At 38.4% G+C, this 15,700-nt stretch overlaps 1 protein-coding gene across 1 annotated transcript; it reads right to left on the reverse strand.

The window, feature by feature from the left end:
• Position 1: 1 nt before the first annotated feature.
• LOC111603441 (filaggrin-2) lies at positions 2 to 14,306 on the reverse strand. Its single transcript, XM_023321028.2, has 14 exons — positions 13,884 to 14,306; positions 12,727 to 12,817; positions 4,737 to 5,122; positions 4,564 to 4,661; positions 4,334 to 4,502; positions 3,517 to 3,839; positions 2,352 to 3,450; positions 1,435 to 2,286; positions 1,229 to 1,372; positions 985 to 1,165; positions 734 to 850; positions 555 to 678; positions 339 to 493; positions 2 to 278 (listed from the first exon to the last, which is right to left on the reverse strand). The coding sequence occupies exons 1-14, from the start codon at positions 13,901 to 13,903 to the stop codon at positions 54 to 56; spliced, it is 3,984 nt and encodes a 1,327-aa protein (XP_023176796.2). The 5' UTR covers positions 13,904 to 14,306; the 3' UTR covers positions 2 to 53.
• Positions 14,307 to 15,700: the final 1,394 nt, after the last annotated feature.

Below are 15,700 nucleotides of genomic sequence, written 5' to 3' on the forward strand. Positions count from 1 at the left end.
GCTCATTGGTATTTGAATAGTTCGTTTTCTTTTTAAATAGCTATCAAAGCTCTCTAGACCAGATTGGTCACATGCGTTGTATCCATGTGCTGTATTAAGACGTGTATAAAGGACATCTCCTTGCGCGCATTCTCCAAAATCACCTTGGGATCATCTGAAGTGCATCGCAAACAATTTGGCGCAAATACCATAGCCAGATTCGAAGAATCCATTTTGGTGCAGGTAACCACCTCCGGATTGGAGAATTGTTGCAGAAAGTGTATTAAATACGTTAGGACCTGTAGAAAAAGAATACATATAATTTAAATTTTACTCAAAATTAAGTGTTATAAACTAACCAGTTGATTAATTTGTGGCAACTTATTAACTATTTCTTTGGCTTTATCGGGATCCTCAGTATTCACACAATCCTCATAGTAATCATCGGGTATAAGTGGATCGTATAGCTCACGATACCATAACTTAAGTAAACTAGCGGGCGCATGGGCATCAACTGTTGAAATAAACACATGATTAAATAAATGCAGTGACGTTTGAATTTTAGTTTAACAGACCCATAGTGTTCTTATAGTCAGGAACATCCCACCGATCCAAGCGATTCTTCATGCAATTCACCTCATCCACATCGGCGGATACACGAAAAATGCCCTCAGTTTGTTTGCCATTTAACAAGAGCACCTATAAGAATATATAAATTAGGATGCAGCTTACCTTGCACTTGGCTATTACTTACATGCTCTGACAGCGTGGTTTGTATCCAGGGTAGTTTACGCATTGGAAACTTATCCTTTTGCAGATCCATCACCTCGGACAGCGTGTTGCCAAACATGCTGTTTCGTAAGATTTGTTGCTGACATTTAAAGAAATTAATAACGAATATAATGATAATTTCATTTTTACGGATATAAAATACAAATAGGCACTAATTATTCTATTCTATATATATATAATTTATAAAATAAAAAAAAACAAATGTTGACTAACCCGTGCCTGTTCCACCTCATCGACGGTGGGTTTCTTGGCCAAACGCCGACCGCCGCTGCCAATGCGATCCAAGCGACGGCAGCAAACGGTTGCATAATGCGAGATCTGCACATGTATGGGCCATTTACAGACCTCTAAAAAGCCAGTAGCAAACGAGGGATCACGGTGACGATTTACATAGCTGCAAAGAATCAAAGAAACCAAATTAGTTGCTTTGAGTAGGTCATCAGCTTGCGGCACCTACTTGAGCAGCGTGGGCTGAAACGTGGGAGAAGGTGGCACAAACGATAAACAAATGGCCATTAGCTCCCAGCCGCGTATTAGTGACTCGCGTTTGGGATTCTCCGTGGTCTGGCGGCAAAGCTGCACATAAAGCTCATCGCGTAATCTGCACAAGAAATATACAAGATAAGCGATACGTCAAAATTAAGATTGAGTTTGTATACTAACTGCTGCTGCGGTAGGGATGCGATAATAATATCTATAGCCACCGAATTCAGGTTCATGCCCGTGCGTGCCTTGCGATCGCCCATGTAAATTTGCACCAGTTTGAACAGCTCAATGGCCGTCTTCTTGTCCGCCTTATCCCGCGACAATGCTAACATCGGTCGACTTATGGCTTCCGCCGTCCAGCTGAGCATATCCCGCACCGATGCTTTCTTGCGGAAGATGCCCTTCGAGTGCATATTCAAATTGTCCGCTGCGAATTTCTCAATATCACATTCCTTCATGCACGCCAGCGTTGGAACGCCAGGCGCACGTTCGCTGGGTGGAAATATCTGCTGTATGGTGGGCTTTAATGACGGCGGGACCAGCTTATGATTGCCGCCACGGCTAAGACTGCTGCTGCTGGCCAAGAGCTGCGATTGCTGTGACTGCGGCTGTTGCTGTTGTGATTGGCCAAGATTGGCCTCATCTTTGGTTAACTGACCGGCGACTAGACGGGAAATTTGACGATTGGGAGAGGGCAATGTTTGAGATTGCTTCTGCTTGGCGCTGGACGCATCACTGGGATCCAAATGCAGCTGTTGTTGCTGGTGATGTGGAGGCGCTGGTGGCTGGCCCAATCCATGACCGTGACCATGGCCGTGGCCTTGACTAGTAAACGGATAGGCGGGCGTATTTGAGTACAGCTGCTGATTATTGTGCTGGTTGTACTGATGGCCCTGACCCGCTGATGACGAGGGGCAATGGGAAACTGTGTCATAGTATGAGATCTGATAGCGGGGCTTGGGCTTGGGAGCCATAACGGGCTCCTGATTGCCGCCTATGCCCTCCAGCACCGCCTCCACGTTGTCGGAACTGGCAATATGATAAATATAGAATAATATAGATTGTACAATAGTTTTCAATGAGGTAAAGCTTACATATCCTCGCGGCCAGCTGGATCGTAGGGCGGATACTGATAGGCATAGTAAGAGACACTGTCGCCCATATTGGCATAATCATCAATCATGCCATAATTGTGCTCCAAATAGCCCCCATGTGTATCTGAGCCGCCATCGGAGTCTTCATTGTCCGGCTCATGACCAGAGAGCGAGTGCTCCGACTGACTGTCAGAGTGATACGAATCCGAATCACCAATGCCATCGCCATCCCGGCCATAGTCATATCGACCATAAAGTTTGGCTTGTTCAATAATGTAGTGCTTGAGTGGCAAGAGATGCGGCATCTCTTGCCCACAGTTGCTGTATAGAGGCGAGATGTTGCCATTGTCATACTCAACATCGCTGCTGTCCGCATGCAAATGATGCTGCGTCTTGCCACGCCGTGAATCCCGCTTCTCACATGTGTTCTGTAGCGGATGATATCCACGTTTGTCCAAGCTGGAGCTGGCGCTATGCCGCAACGAACTTTGACCCGGATAATGATGCGATGACTGTGAACGATTTGCTGTGGAGCTGTTGGATTTTTGACGCCTGGCTGCTGAGTCGTTGGAGCCTCTGGACGAGTGTGTTAGCATGCCTAGGTTATCGGAGCCAGCACTTGGTGAAATGGGCGCAGTTTTACCTAGCGACATCCGCTCTAAGCTGAGACGATCGAGCCCCGAACTAGGCTGCTGCAGCTGTGGCGGCGGATTTGTGGCGCTTGTCTTGGCTTGCCGAGAGCTCTTTGTTTGCGGACTGATCGGACTCTGGGGACTGGAGTCGCTCGAGTGTTTCTTGTGGCCGCTGCTGCCGCTGCCGGTAGTGCCTTGGCCTTGGCCTTGGCTCTTGCTAGCATTGGTTGTGTGTCTGCGCCGGGACAGTGGAGTATTTTCCACAGACTTAAAGTACTTTTCATGCATGGAATCATCGCTGGCAGCGCCACCACAAACAGCACCACCAACACTAACGGCACCACCACCGCCATTTGCTTCTGCACTGCTCTTGCGATACGATTTGCTGTGATGCCCAGCAGCGGCAGGATTTATGGAGGAGGACATAAAACTGCCGGAACGCGCCAAGGAGACTTTGTACTCGCGATCTGTTAGAAGTAAAAATTTGAGGGAGTTAAAAGTTTCTAAGTGGGAACAAATTTTTACGAATTTACCGCCAACAGTTGATCCAAATGATTTAGCTGAAGCTGGAGCTACTGCTCCGCCACGTTGTGCGTTACGTTGTTGTTGTTGTTGTGCGTAGTTGTACTGTCGCTCGGCATCTGGAGAAATTTTCTTCTTCTGCGCCTGCGGCGTATTTATCGAATGTGTGGGTGAGGCAATATCGGATGACTTGGAGGAGCAATATCCCTGCATATGGCTGGGTAGCAATTGATGATCGAAATACTTGTTGCTGTCACCAACATAGGATGAGGACGACGTTGTCGAACCATGCGGTAAATTATGTGAGCTGACGCTTTCTTGCAACATTTCAAAGCTATGAAAACGATAGACAGATAGAGAGAGAGAGAGAGAGAGAGAGAGAGAAAGCGAGAGAAGCCAATATTATGAAATATGTTCAGATTAGATGTGTGTGGAATGTAAAGCAAATATGTGTGTGGGTGCCAGGTGTGTGGGTTAGAGGGCAATTGCATGTTTATGTACCATAGTAAAATATAATAATAAAAAAAAAACATAAATGTACTATAAACTATAATAAAACAATATCCTAGCTCAGAACAGTCTTTGATTCTTGTTTTTTATAATTATAAAAAATTCAAATTTTTTTAAAATATTGAATTCATTTCATAAATAGCAAAAAGCCAATTTATAGACAGGAATCGAAGATCTGTTCTGTTATTTATGCATTATTGCAAACATATTGCGCATACGCCTAGTGGAGCATCTTAAATACACATCAATAACCATTTCATAGTAGCCCTGTGTACTCTTGAAGCCTGTAACCGCTTTCAATGTGATTTGAGTACTTACGCGCCATTATCTTTGCCCCCGTGCTGATGCTTCTGCAAGGAGCCCAGACGCAGTGACTCATTCGGCCCGGATGCACCATTAGAAGCATCATTGAAGCGCCGATAGCCATGGGCGCTTGACAAACTCGAATCACTTGACTTGCCCGATTCTTTGTAATGATTGCAAGAGTCTGTCAAAGAACGAGAGTTTAGTTGAAATGATTCAGTGAATAGAGAAGATCGAGCAATTACCTTGTGAGCGACGGGAGCCGTAACCCAGCTGTTGTTGCTGCTGAGATTGCTGTTGCTGCTGCAGCTCTATCGCACGGGTTGAGTCACCAGTGCCGACGCTGCGAAAGAAGAATCGAATCGCAGCACATTAAGTAAATAAATAAATCTGCAAACAATTTCAAATTGAAGCTCACCGAAAACTTTGACGGCCCCTTGGACTAGAGATAATTTCGTTATTGATCAGCTGCTCTTCGGAGCTGGCCATGGTGCCGTTGCCACGTTGGGCACGCCCCTTCTTGTTAGCGACCGACATGGGCGATGGCTGCTGCTGCTGCTGCTGCTGCTGTTGCTGTTGCTGCTTAGCCAGCGACTGCTTCTGGGGCGTTGTTTGCTCTCGTCGCTCACTGGGATCGGTGTTCTGTTTGAGGGTCTGCAGTTTGGCCAGCGGTATGATGTCACACTTGCTCGGCCGATGCCACACGGTCTTCTGCGTTGCGGCATTATAGTAATAGAAGCGCTGCGTATTCGTATCAAATAATTCCCACCATTGCGATGAGTCGGTTCGCTTAATTGGCACATCCTGTACAAAAGAGACAAAGAGAGGTAGACCGAATGAGTGAGAGATTTAAATCCAAGTGAATCAGCTGAGCTAACCTCATATATCATAACTGCATTAGCAATGTGTGTATGAGTGTGTGTGTGTGTGGGAGGTGTTGTGTTGAAATTGTCGATTAAGCGCATATTAAATGTCATTCACATTCGTTTAGCCTAACCCATAGATTGCATGAGAAAATAACTTTGAGTATGTTTTTCACCTAACTATAAAAAACCGAATAATTCTGTAGAAAGCCATAAAAAAAAACACGTATTTACATATTAATAATTGCTCCCTTGAGCTAACAAACAGAATAAAAACAAGACCGCCTCTCATATATCTTTTTCGCCATAAATCAGATAACGCGTTTCATCCAGTATTTCTCTAGTGCACGTTTACACAAACATCAAGCGAATTTGAGTATTATATTTCAAGTAAATTGACGTAAACGTGTCTTCATCCTCATTTCTCTTGCTCACAGCCTTTGCTCTTCTCACTCAACTTCTTAGCAAATACTGTGCAAAAACTGTTTTGATACCCGCCTCAAAGTGTGAAAATGGGTATACGCATTCTGTCCACCAGCCACTGAAGTCAGCTGAATTGAAAATCTTAAAATTTAATTTAGCAAATTGTGCAGATAATGAAGCTAGAAGACCTTAAAGTATATCTCCCTCATCAATTTGTATATATTGGACGTGTATAATCAGTCGGTTACGACCTACACGACTGCAACAGTCTGCCTTGTCTTATTTGGCTCTCTTCTTTTCGCCTTTAACTCAAGGGCTCTCTCACTGCATTGGGCTTAATCAGCGAATTTCGACCCAATCAGCTGCATCTAATGGACTGTTTTGTTTGTTGTTGTTTTTATCGTTGGCTTTATAATCGTTTCATTAGGTCTTGACAAAAACTCAAGTTTCCTTTTTAGCCCAGCCGCGTACATAAATGCAGCCATCTCTTTCTGTTTTGATAATCGGCCTGTCTCTGTTTGGTCTGTTGGTCTAGTCGAGGGTTATATTTCTGCGCTGACCTTGAACTTTGCAACTGCAACTGCAGCTGCAGCGCCCAAGAGCTGGACCCACATGTTTAAGAGAGACAGGCAGAGAGTGTGACAGAGAGATGGCCAAGAGACAGGCCCTGACCCAGGCGCAGGCACGTGTTGTTTTCTTCTCTGTTAATCTACCACATTTTTTGCTGTTTTGTTGCACTCTGATAACAGCAGCAAAGCGCTTCGCATTTACATTAAAAGCTTTCAACTTGGCTGGCTTTTCATTTCTGGTTTTCAATTCCATTTCCATTCGTTGCGAGCGCATTGCATAATTTTTATTTTTTGTTGGCACGCTGATTGCAACAAGGCTGCTGAGCAGGGCGAAGCGTCATCGTCGTTACGCTTTTTGCATTGTTGCGTTTCCAACTGTCAGTCAGTCAGTCAGTCAGCCAGTCATTCATCCATGCAGCGAGTTGAGCCGGACAGTCGGATAGACTGACAGCGCATAAGTGGATATGTTTCACTGTGAGGCCTTCCACTTTGAACCCGCCTCCCAGCTCTACAGCGCGTGCCACATGGGGCAGCACAAAACACACATATCTAACAAACTTGATTGCACCGCAACGAAATTTGTATACTCTTGATATTAAATTCAAATAGCAAAAGACCTAATTATAATGTTAACCTCAAGTCCTACAGCTAGAAAACTCTAATCAAATACAAAAATCAAAAACAAAATGAAATCAAATCAAATATTAGAATGATTTTATCAATAATTAGATTAATTGACAGGCAAAGTTCTGTAATTCACAACTAAAACAATTTATGATCTAATTGTTTACAACTATTTCTTAACTAATTAACAAATGTGATAAGCATAGCTTCAGCATCCAGCATCCAGCAGAGTAGAGTATATTCAATAAGAGTATGGACTGATGTCTGTGCCATCGACACGTCCTCATTTCGGCCTTGTGCGATATACCGAATATTTTGTAATTATGAAAATACAACAGCAACAATGAAAACAACAACAACAGCAGCAGTAGCAATAATAAAAAGCAACAACAATGAGGTCTGCGTCTTTATCTCATTGATGGAATTTGTGTTTCTGCCTCCATTTAAGAAAATGAAATTAGAGCAAATCGAGCCCAGAGACTAGCGAAAATGTATTTGAGAAAAATCTGTCAAAATTAATATGCATGGATTATATTTATGCACACAAACATATGAGAAACTGACAATATTTATAATTATTAGTCATATGACTACAACATTTAACTATGAGTCAAAGCTAAAGAAAAGCAAAATATTTTGACGATTCTTAATACATATTTAAATTAATGCAAAAATAGAGAAACATTTATCAAATCAGCAAGCAGAGAGTTTTTAAAAAGATATTCTTGAATAAAGTTGAAAGATTCTCAGATTGAAGTGAATATTATTTGTAATTATAAGTTTTTAATAATAGATTAAGGTAAAATAATAATAAAAAAGAAATATTATATGAAAAATAATACAACTCTGATTGCCCCCTATCTGCTAGAGTTTCGTTGAATTAGCTCTTCAGCAAACTCAGACAAATTTAGCGTGTTCTATTTTGGGCATCAGTTTAATTGCTGAAATTCCATTACTCCAATTGCCTCGAATGTGCATTCCTTCCTTTCATTATAAATTCATTACATTTTGCTACTTATAGAACGCGCATTACACTGCTGAAGCTTATTGAAAAACAATTAAGCTTTTAATCAGGGGGAAACCAATTTCTAATCAGCATAGAACGGGGCCTATCAGCGCCGATTGCCGAGGTCAGTAATGCTCCATCAAAGACCCATGAGCAGCACATCTGTGAATAATCAGAGGCACGCGAGGGAGCGAGCGAAATAAATGAAACGTACACAAAAAATTCGTTCCCAAACATAAAGTTGTTTGTAAATTAGGTCATCATTGATATTACAAACAAAAAATAGAGAAAGAAGGAAAACATACAGACAAAAACTTCAACTAAAAATAAATCAAAAACAAAAAGTAAAGCAAATGAAATATTTCAAGAATTTTTGCAAATTCAAAATATGTCAACAGTGGAAATAATAAATATGATATATAAATAATAAAAATTTGATATATTATTTATTTGATTATATTTTTTTTTTATTTTTATATAAATATATATAATTACAAAAGATTTCCTCTCAAAATAGTATTAGCTATATAATGACAATTCGTCAAAGATTTTCTATAGCTCAATACATTAGTAAATTTTCTTAAACAACACAGAGCATATCAAAGTTCGGTTGGGCCAAGCAGCGACAAAATTGTAATTGCTGTAGATTGATAATTAATTGGATTAATGGCGCGTGCACAGCTGCTATAAATTTTCATATATAAAAAATACATTGAATGAGAAATAAAAACATATATATATAAGCATAATACATATAACATATTTATCTATATTTATATAAAATTATTCTAATTATAGATTCTATTTTATAGTGCTTGTGTTTTGACGAAATAAACATATGCTTGAGATTATCAATTATGGTTTTTTGACTTAAGAAAATCCAGCAAATCGTTTCACTTTCTAGTAAATCAAAGCATTGACCCTCTAAGCCCCAAATTCCATTGAACTTAAGCATCAATGGAGTTGCCTAAGAACCCATTGACAATGTATATAGTTTCATTGATGGCGCAAGTTCTGCACATATGAAACCGATTCGATTGAGTCAGCTTTTAGATATAAAATTGGAATTGGGAAATATTTAACGAATTTGAATGACAAATTTTTTTATTTTTAATAATATAAATTCTCTGATGTGAGGAAACTTTATAATGACTCAATGGACAAACAAAAAAGTTAGTAAGTGTAACATTGGAACATATTTACAAGATACATTATTAAATAGAAATGCATCAAAATTATTCCCAATATTTATGATTGAATTACTTGGACATAAAAAACACTTTTCATTATATGTCAATGAAATTATCTATTCATAGGTCATATCGTTAGCCCCATCAGCAAGTCTTAATATTTCCTGTAACTGATGTAAGGCAGGCGACAGCATAACTACCTTTAATAACCGAAATCCATTAGCGATATTTATGCGCATTTAATTGCCATTGTAATTTTCAAACAAATTTATGCAGGCCGTGCAACTTGGCCAGGCTTATAGCCCACTTGGCAAGCAAATACAAAAAATAAAGACAGGAAGCCGCGACCGCCAAAAACGGTAAAGGGGATAACACAGCGATAGTCCAACGATGTACATGAGTATGTATGTATGTACGCTTAATGAAAATTTGAAATATTTTGACGATTGCGTAGCACAGCCCCCAAAAACCATAAGACATCCATTTTGGGTGGGTACAGAGGCGTGGTTGGTAACTACACAGTGCAGTCTTTATGTGCTTAGTTTTGGTCCGCTTTGGCGGACGCACGTAAACATTTTAGCTGACTGCTTCTCTCCGCTGCCCTCTAATCTTTCCTCCTTCCCTCTTCTTCTTTTGCGGCGTTTTGTAACACTAAACGAGCAGCGTGTGGGCAACTTTGCTGTGCTTCTTTCCTAACCGGAAGTTTTACAAAGGCAAATGAGCAAAAAGTATGAAAAAAATGAAGCACCGAGGGAAGTATGCCAGAGAGTTATAATAAAGTCTTTAAGCGCAGCTGAAAGCGTGATGGCCATGATATACCCTTTAACTGATGTGCACATGAATTTCTTCATATAGTAAACGACAACTACTTTATTAGCAATATACCCCATTTCTAGCTTTGTTTAGAGGGTAAAGCATAGACAGTGGAGTCAACTTGCTGTGCATAATTTTCAAATCACGTACAATGAACGCAGCAATTGTTGCTGTCTTTGTCTTCAAAAGTTGTTGCTGTTGCCGCTGGTGACACCAAAAAAAGAGCAGCGGTAACAGCAAGAAGAAGAAGCGACTACGTCTTTTAAACAAAAAGCTGCCACAGGCAAAAACTTTAAAAGCGACAACAAAGCCAAAAAAAAATTGCTAATTTTAAGCGCGTTTGCAGCTGGGTGGGCGCATAAGAGATAAAGAGAGAGACTGGATTGAGGGTGAGAGTGAGTCTACTTGTGTATGTGTGTGTGTGTGTAGTTTTGGTTTCTCTTGTTACGCCATGTGCCGGTCACCCTGTCCGTGTGCACGGCATGCTGCATCAAATGAATAGATTATATTGCGCAGCTAAAAGGATTCTTCGTTCACTTCCTCATGGCAACTCGACAATAACTGCAGTGACATCTGCGTCGGCGCCAGCAGCGATGTTGCAGCAGAATTTAGGGCATATGTTAGGGCTATGCCATGCTGCAATAGTGTGCAGTAAGAGTATACACATTTTCAGATATAGTTTGTGTGTATTACGATAGGTAGATTAGAAAAATTAAAAAAAAAAAATACGCATCAATATAAACTTTTTGTACTGACTGCTTTATCAACTGTCATTAACTATCGTGGCTAAACAAAATAATACTTTGAAGAATTTTTCACTCAACGGAATTGGCAGTGTATTAAAAACTGTGACCTATCGTAAATGAGATTTCAACTTACGCTCACTTCCTGTAGCGCCACACGCGGTCACACGACGAAACATGAAAAAAGTACTGTAAAGTGTGGGCGATGACTCAAAAGAGAGCGAGAGTGACAAAAACCGAAAGGCAACTCAGCAAACACTCACACACATGCACAAACAAGGCAAGCTCACGCACACACACAATGCCATGCATGAGAGAGTGCATTCAGAAGGCTTCGCTTTTTAACTGCTATGCAACTGGATAACGCACATATACTTATATATAAGCGTATTTATGTGTGTTTGTATGCATGTATGTATGTATGCATGTACATTGCCTGCCAAAAGGGTCGCAATAAATCTCAGCGTGAAATGGACAATAACACCCAAGTGAAGCCAAAGGCGGGGCAAGCGCTGTGCTCCGCATGTATTGGATACTAAAGCAACTGCACTGTGCATGCAAACCTTTTCAGCAAGAACAAGCAAGCACACTCACACACACACACATAAAGTCATCCATACTTCTGAGTGCACACAGGCTAAACGAGGACGCAGTCGAGGACATTTGCAGAGCCCAACAACAAAATCAATGCAATTTTCACTACTTCCGGCAATAGAAAACTAAGAAGGCAGTTTTTAAATGACCGTGCCGACTAGAAAATACCCTGTTATTATTGTATATACCAATACTATTTTTTTTTTTTGCCATTTTCGACGTGCTCACATTATAAACGATTAAGACTACATGTATTTCCTTGTATGCTTCAGATATATTTTACTTTGTTGTTACACAAAACTCAACAAAATGAATATATCTTGTTTTAGTAAGTACTGCTTTATGGAATGCAAAAAATGCTGTTAAATATGTTTGCTTTAGAGCTTTGCTCCACCTTTTGGCCAGACGTCTAAAGTTATAAGCCTGTGACACCTTTTGGTAATGTCGCATTAGCCAAGCACAAAAAGAGAAGAAGGAGAGAAATGGCAAGTATGGACAAAGCGTCTAAAAGAGCTGTGCAAACAGTTCGCAGCAGCCTTTGATGATGACGTTTTGTGTGCTCAGAAAGCAAAAGTTGTCAAAGGAGACGCATTCGAGTAGGATATTATCCATGCATTTATGTGCATAGACAATGTAAGCACATGTGTTTTAGTTGGCATACGCATTGATATTCGAAATTGACATTTATAATGTTTTCTAATCTTTTGTCATAAAACTTGTAAATTTTAATTAAATATGAATTGAATGCTGAAATTTTTATGAATCAAACTAATTCATATTTTATTTAGAAAAATAAATTAAACTACGACTGCTCTAATATATTGTTGGCATATCCGTTAAAAATCAATTATTTATTTAAGTAAAAATGATTAAGCTTTTAGCCCAGTTACATTTACACGATTTCATTAGCTGATACCCTAAGCCAATCGAGCAAATGTTATGCAAAGAATGTGTTTTTTTAAATACAATTAATTAACATTGTTTACGCCATTGACGAACTGGGTCAAATTATTTTCCATAAACATATACATATGTATAGTATGCATGTGTATGTATAGTTTGCTGTAAAATTTGCAAAACAAGTGACCCATGTCAATTAAGCAAGAGTCCAACAAGAAAGCTGTAACTGTGTGAAAAAACGACGATTGAATGCCCTTTCCAAATGTTGAGCCCTTTTTTTGTAAAACCTTGTCTCAATTAGTATGAAACAAAAAAAGAAATTAAATATATTAATGAAATGTCTGAAAATCATTTGTGAACTGGCAATAAATATATTAAGTGATCTTAAAAATAAAGTTCTCTTTAAACACAAAATTTGATTGTAAGTATTTATTTATTTTTAAGTACTTCATTGTGGTTGATATTCTGCGGTTACCTTGTGTAATTTGGGAGAAAATATAACACCCACAACAAGGGTATATAATATAAAACTGATAAAAACAAATGAGTTCATTAGCCCCCACGCGACATTTAGCAATTAGCGTGAAACTGTTAATGAAGCGTACTGTGTCTGCCTCTGTGTACTATGTGTATATAATATAATTAATTTAATTATTGGCACACAGATCGTAAGTTACACTTACCTCGGGTGGATCCCAAACGCATTCGCCAGTTGTTAGATTGGCATACATATGCTCCTTGGTGCGCGGCTCGATTATTTCCACCCATTCTATTCTGAAAGCCAAAGAGAGCAAGATAGTGGGTGCGAGTGTTAGAAAACGAAACATAAATAAAGATATTAAAAAAGCGAGAGATGCACGAAGTGCGGCTATTTTAAAATAAAAGCTATCTCTGGAATGCAGCACACGACGCATTATAACAACAACAACAAATCAAGTATTGGGCACACGCGGACAAATTTCATTCATTCATTCATTCATTAATGCAAACACGCAAAAGATGTGCTGCGAAAAAGGAACAAGCCCGAAAAGAAAAGCCCAAAAATAAAATACCACCCACAAAAAAGTACCACCCGAATTGCCCTGTGCGTGAGTCGTCGCCCTGAGTTATATATGTATATGTGTGTTTGCATTGTTGGTTTCCCCCATGAATGTCTTGTTTTGGGCTTTTCTTTCTACACACAAGCACACAAATATATTTTGTCAAACATTTTCCGGTTTTTCCTTATTTGAAGCTGCAGCTCAGAACGCCGTGCCGTCCTTACCCACACATATGCACGCACGTTAAATACATATACATAGAGCAAGCGCTCTCACTCTCCCTATCTCTTTTTCTCTGGTATATATGTATGTTGTGAACGGCCGCGGGTGCCAAACAAAAACGACGCTTGTTGCCGCGCCTTGCAAGAAAATCGATTTTGCAGGCCAAAATGCATAAATTTTGAAGGAACTAGCATTTAATTAAGCGCAGGAGAAAATAGTTAAGATTTAGGGTGAACGGTAGTAGCAGAGGCAATGCAGTCCACATAGTCAACACACACACACGACACACGCACATATAGACAGGCTGCGGCTGTCGTTGCCATCATTGGGCTCGCCTTAAAGGGGAGGGGCTGTTGCTCTACACTCCATTGGGTTGCATTGCGTATTATTTTTCGCACTTCTCAACACACACTCACTCAGAAGAGAAGACATCTTATTTAACAAAACATCTAACAAAGCGCCCTGTTGTTGTTGTTGCTAATTTATTTGTATACACATTTCAACAATTCATTTCATTTTGTTGTTGCTGTTGTTAGTTTTGTTCCCAGTGCTTGCTGGTAAAATGTAACGGCACACACCTTTCACAACTTGAACTCATTTTTCCAACGCTTTATTACAACTCGGCCGCTCGTCGCTGTCTCCTTTTGCTATTTCTGCAGCAGCTGCTTCTTCTTTTTTCAACTCATGCACCCCACTGACTCTCCGCACACAAACACGTACAACAACTTAATATATTTTCACTGTTACAACTACACACTTATTTTAATTTTTTTCGTATAGGGGGCTGGGACAACGAAATGCAATTTTTCTTTTTCAATTGATTTTTTCTTCCTCTCGCACTCCTTTTTCACTTTGCCTTTGGATTTAACGCTTGGCGAACACTTTCACATTTATGATATAATTTACAGGCCATATTTTTGCTTTGCTTTTCGCTTGCACAAATGCATTTTCTTTTTTTCAATTATTTATATGTGACCGTGTTTATAATTAAAAATATTTCATCCGCCTTGCATTCACACGCCGCCGCCGCTGTTAACCAACTGTAAGCGTCAGCTGTTTTCGATTGGCAGTACAATCGATAAATCTAGAGCATCGATTCAAAAGTTTCTACAGACTGTTAATGCTAACATACCAGCTATTCGCAGCTGTTTTTAAAATTTATCGGAGAGATAATAATTGATAGCTGTTCAAATATAACTTGGAATATATTTAATTTACCTATTAAGGAAACCTTACTCTTCCATATCATTTTCGAAGCTATTATATCTCATTGTTTAATGAAACAATGTGCCTATTTATTGTAAAATTAATATATATAATTTGTTACATCTGGTCATACTTTTTCAAGTAACGTTAATTTAAGTCGAATTAAATGATTTAAGAGCACAGAAATATAGCATTCCATAAAAAATTAAGTAAAACCAAATTGTTTTTGTTTATTTTTTACGTTCATTGAATTTTATTTAAATTTTGCGAGTTAATACAAAAACGAAAACTGAAATTATTGCAATTAACATTAAAAACGTCCGCTCACCATTACATTGCCATTGAAAAAGATTTGTTTAATACTATGGCTAACTGATTTTTACATACACTATATAAGAGTGTCTCGGTTCTTGTCTACAAAAATGTAAAATAATATAGTCACATTTAAAATTGCATAATTCTAGACAAGTGATGTTCCATTATGATGTACATATTGATTTGGAGAAGATCTCATACATAAAATATCTTTAATTTGTTTTTTTTTTTTTAGATTTTTCTTTGATTTTCTTTTATTTTGTTTAAGTCGGTTGACGACGTAATAATTTTGAATAATTATGTTTTTATATGTTTGAAATTTATTGCATTTTATGTAATTTATATATATATACATATATGAATGTATGTAAACATATATATATATATATATATATATATATATATATATATATATATATATATATATATACATATATATATATGAATGTATATATATATTTAAATATATTTATGTATATATATATAAATAATTATATATATGTAACGTATGTACATCTACATCACGAATCACAGCAAAACTTTATATTATAATTTTTGTAATCCTTTTTTTTAAATTTTTTTTACGATAGACTTTTGATTTGTGTTCAGTGTTCGAAAATTAAAATAGAAAAAATGTTGGTTACAAAAAGAAAGGGTGCTATTATTATTGTTAAAAGTTCCAGTAAAAAGTTGCAGAAAAAATTAAATATTTAAATAAAATTTGTAATATGGAAATAAGCTTAATAAATTTGCATTTAAGCTGTTTGGTTCCTAATCCTGTTGATTGAGACTGTATTTTTTTTATAAATATATATATCTGTATGTATGTATGTATATATATATATATATATATATATATATATATACATATATA

The sequence above is a fragment of the Drosophila hydei genome, unplaced genomic scaffold (assembly GCF_003285905.1).
Source record: "Drosophila hydei strain 15085-1641.00,03,60 unplaced genomic scaffold, DhydRS2 tig00008147-arrow-arrow-pilon, whole genome shotgun sequence".
NCBI lineage: Eukaryota > Metazoa > Arthropoda > Insecta > Diptera > Drosophilidae > Drosophila > Drosophila hydei.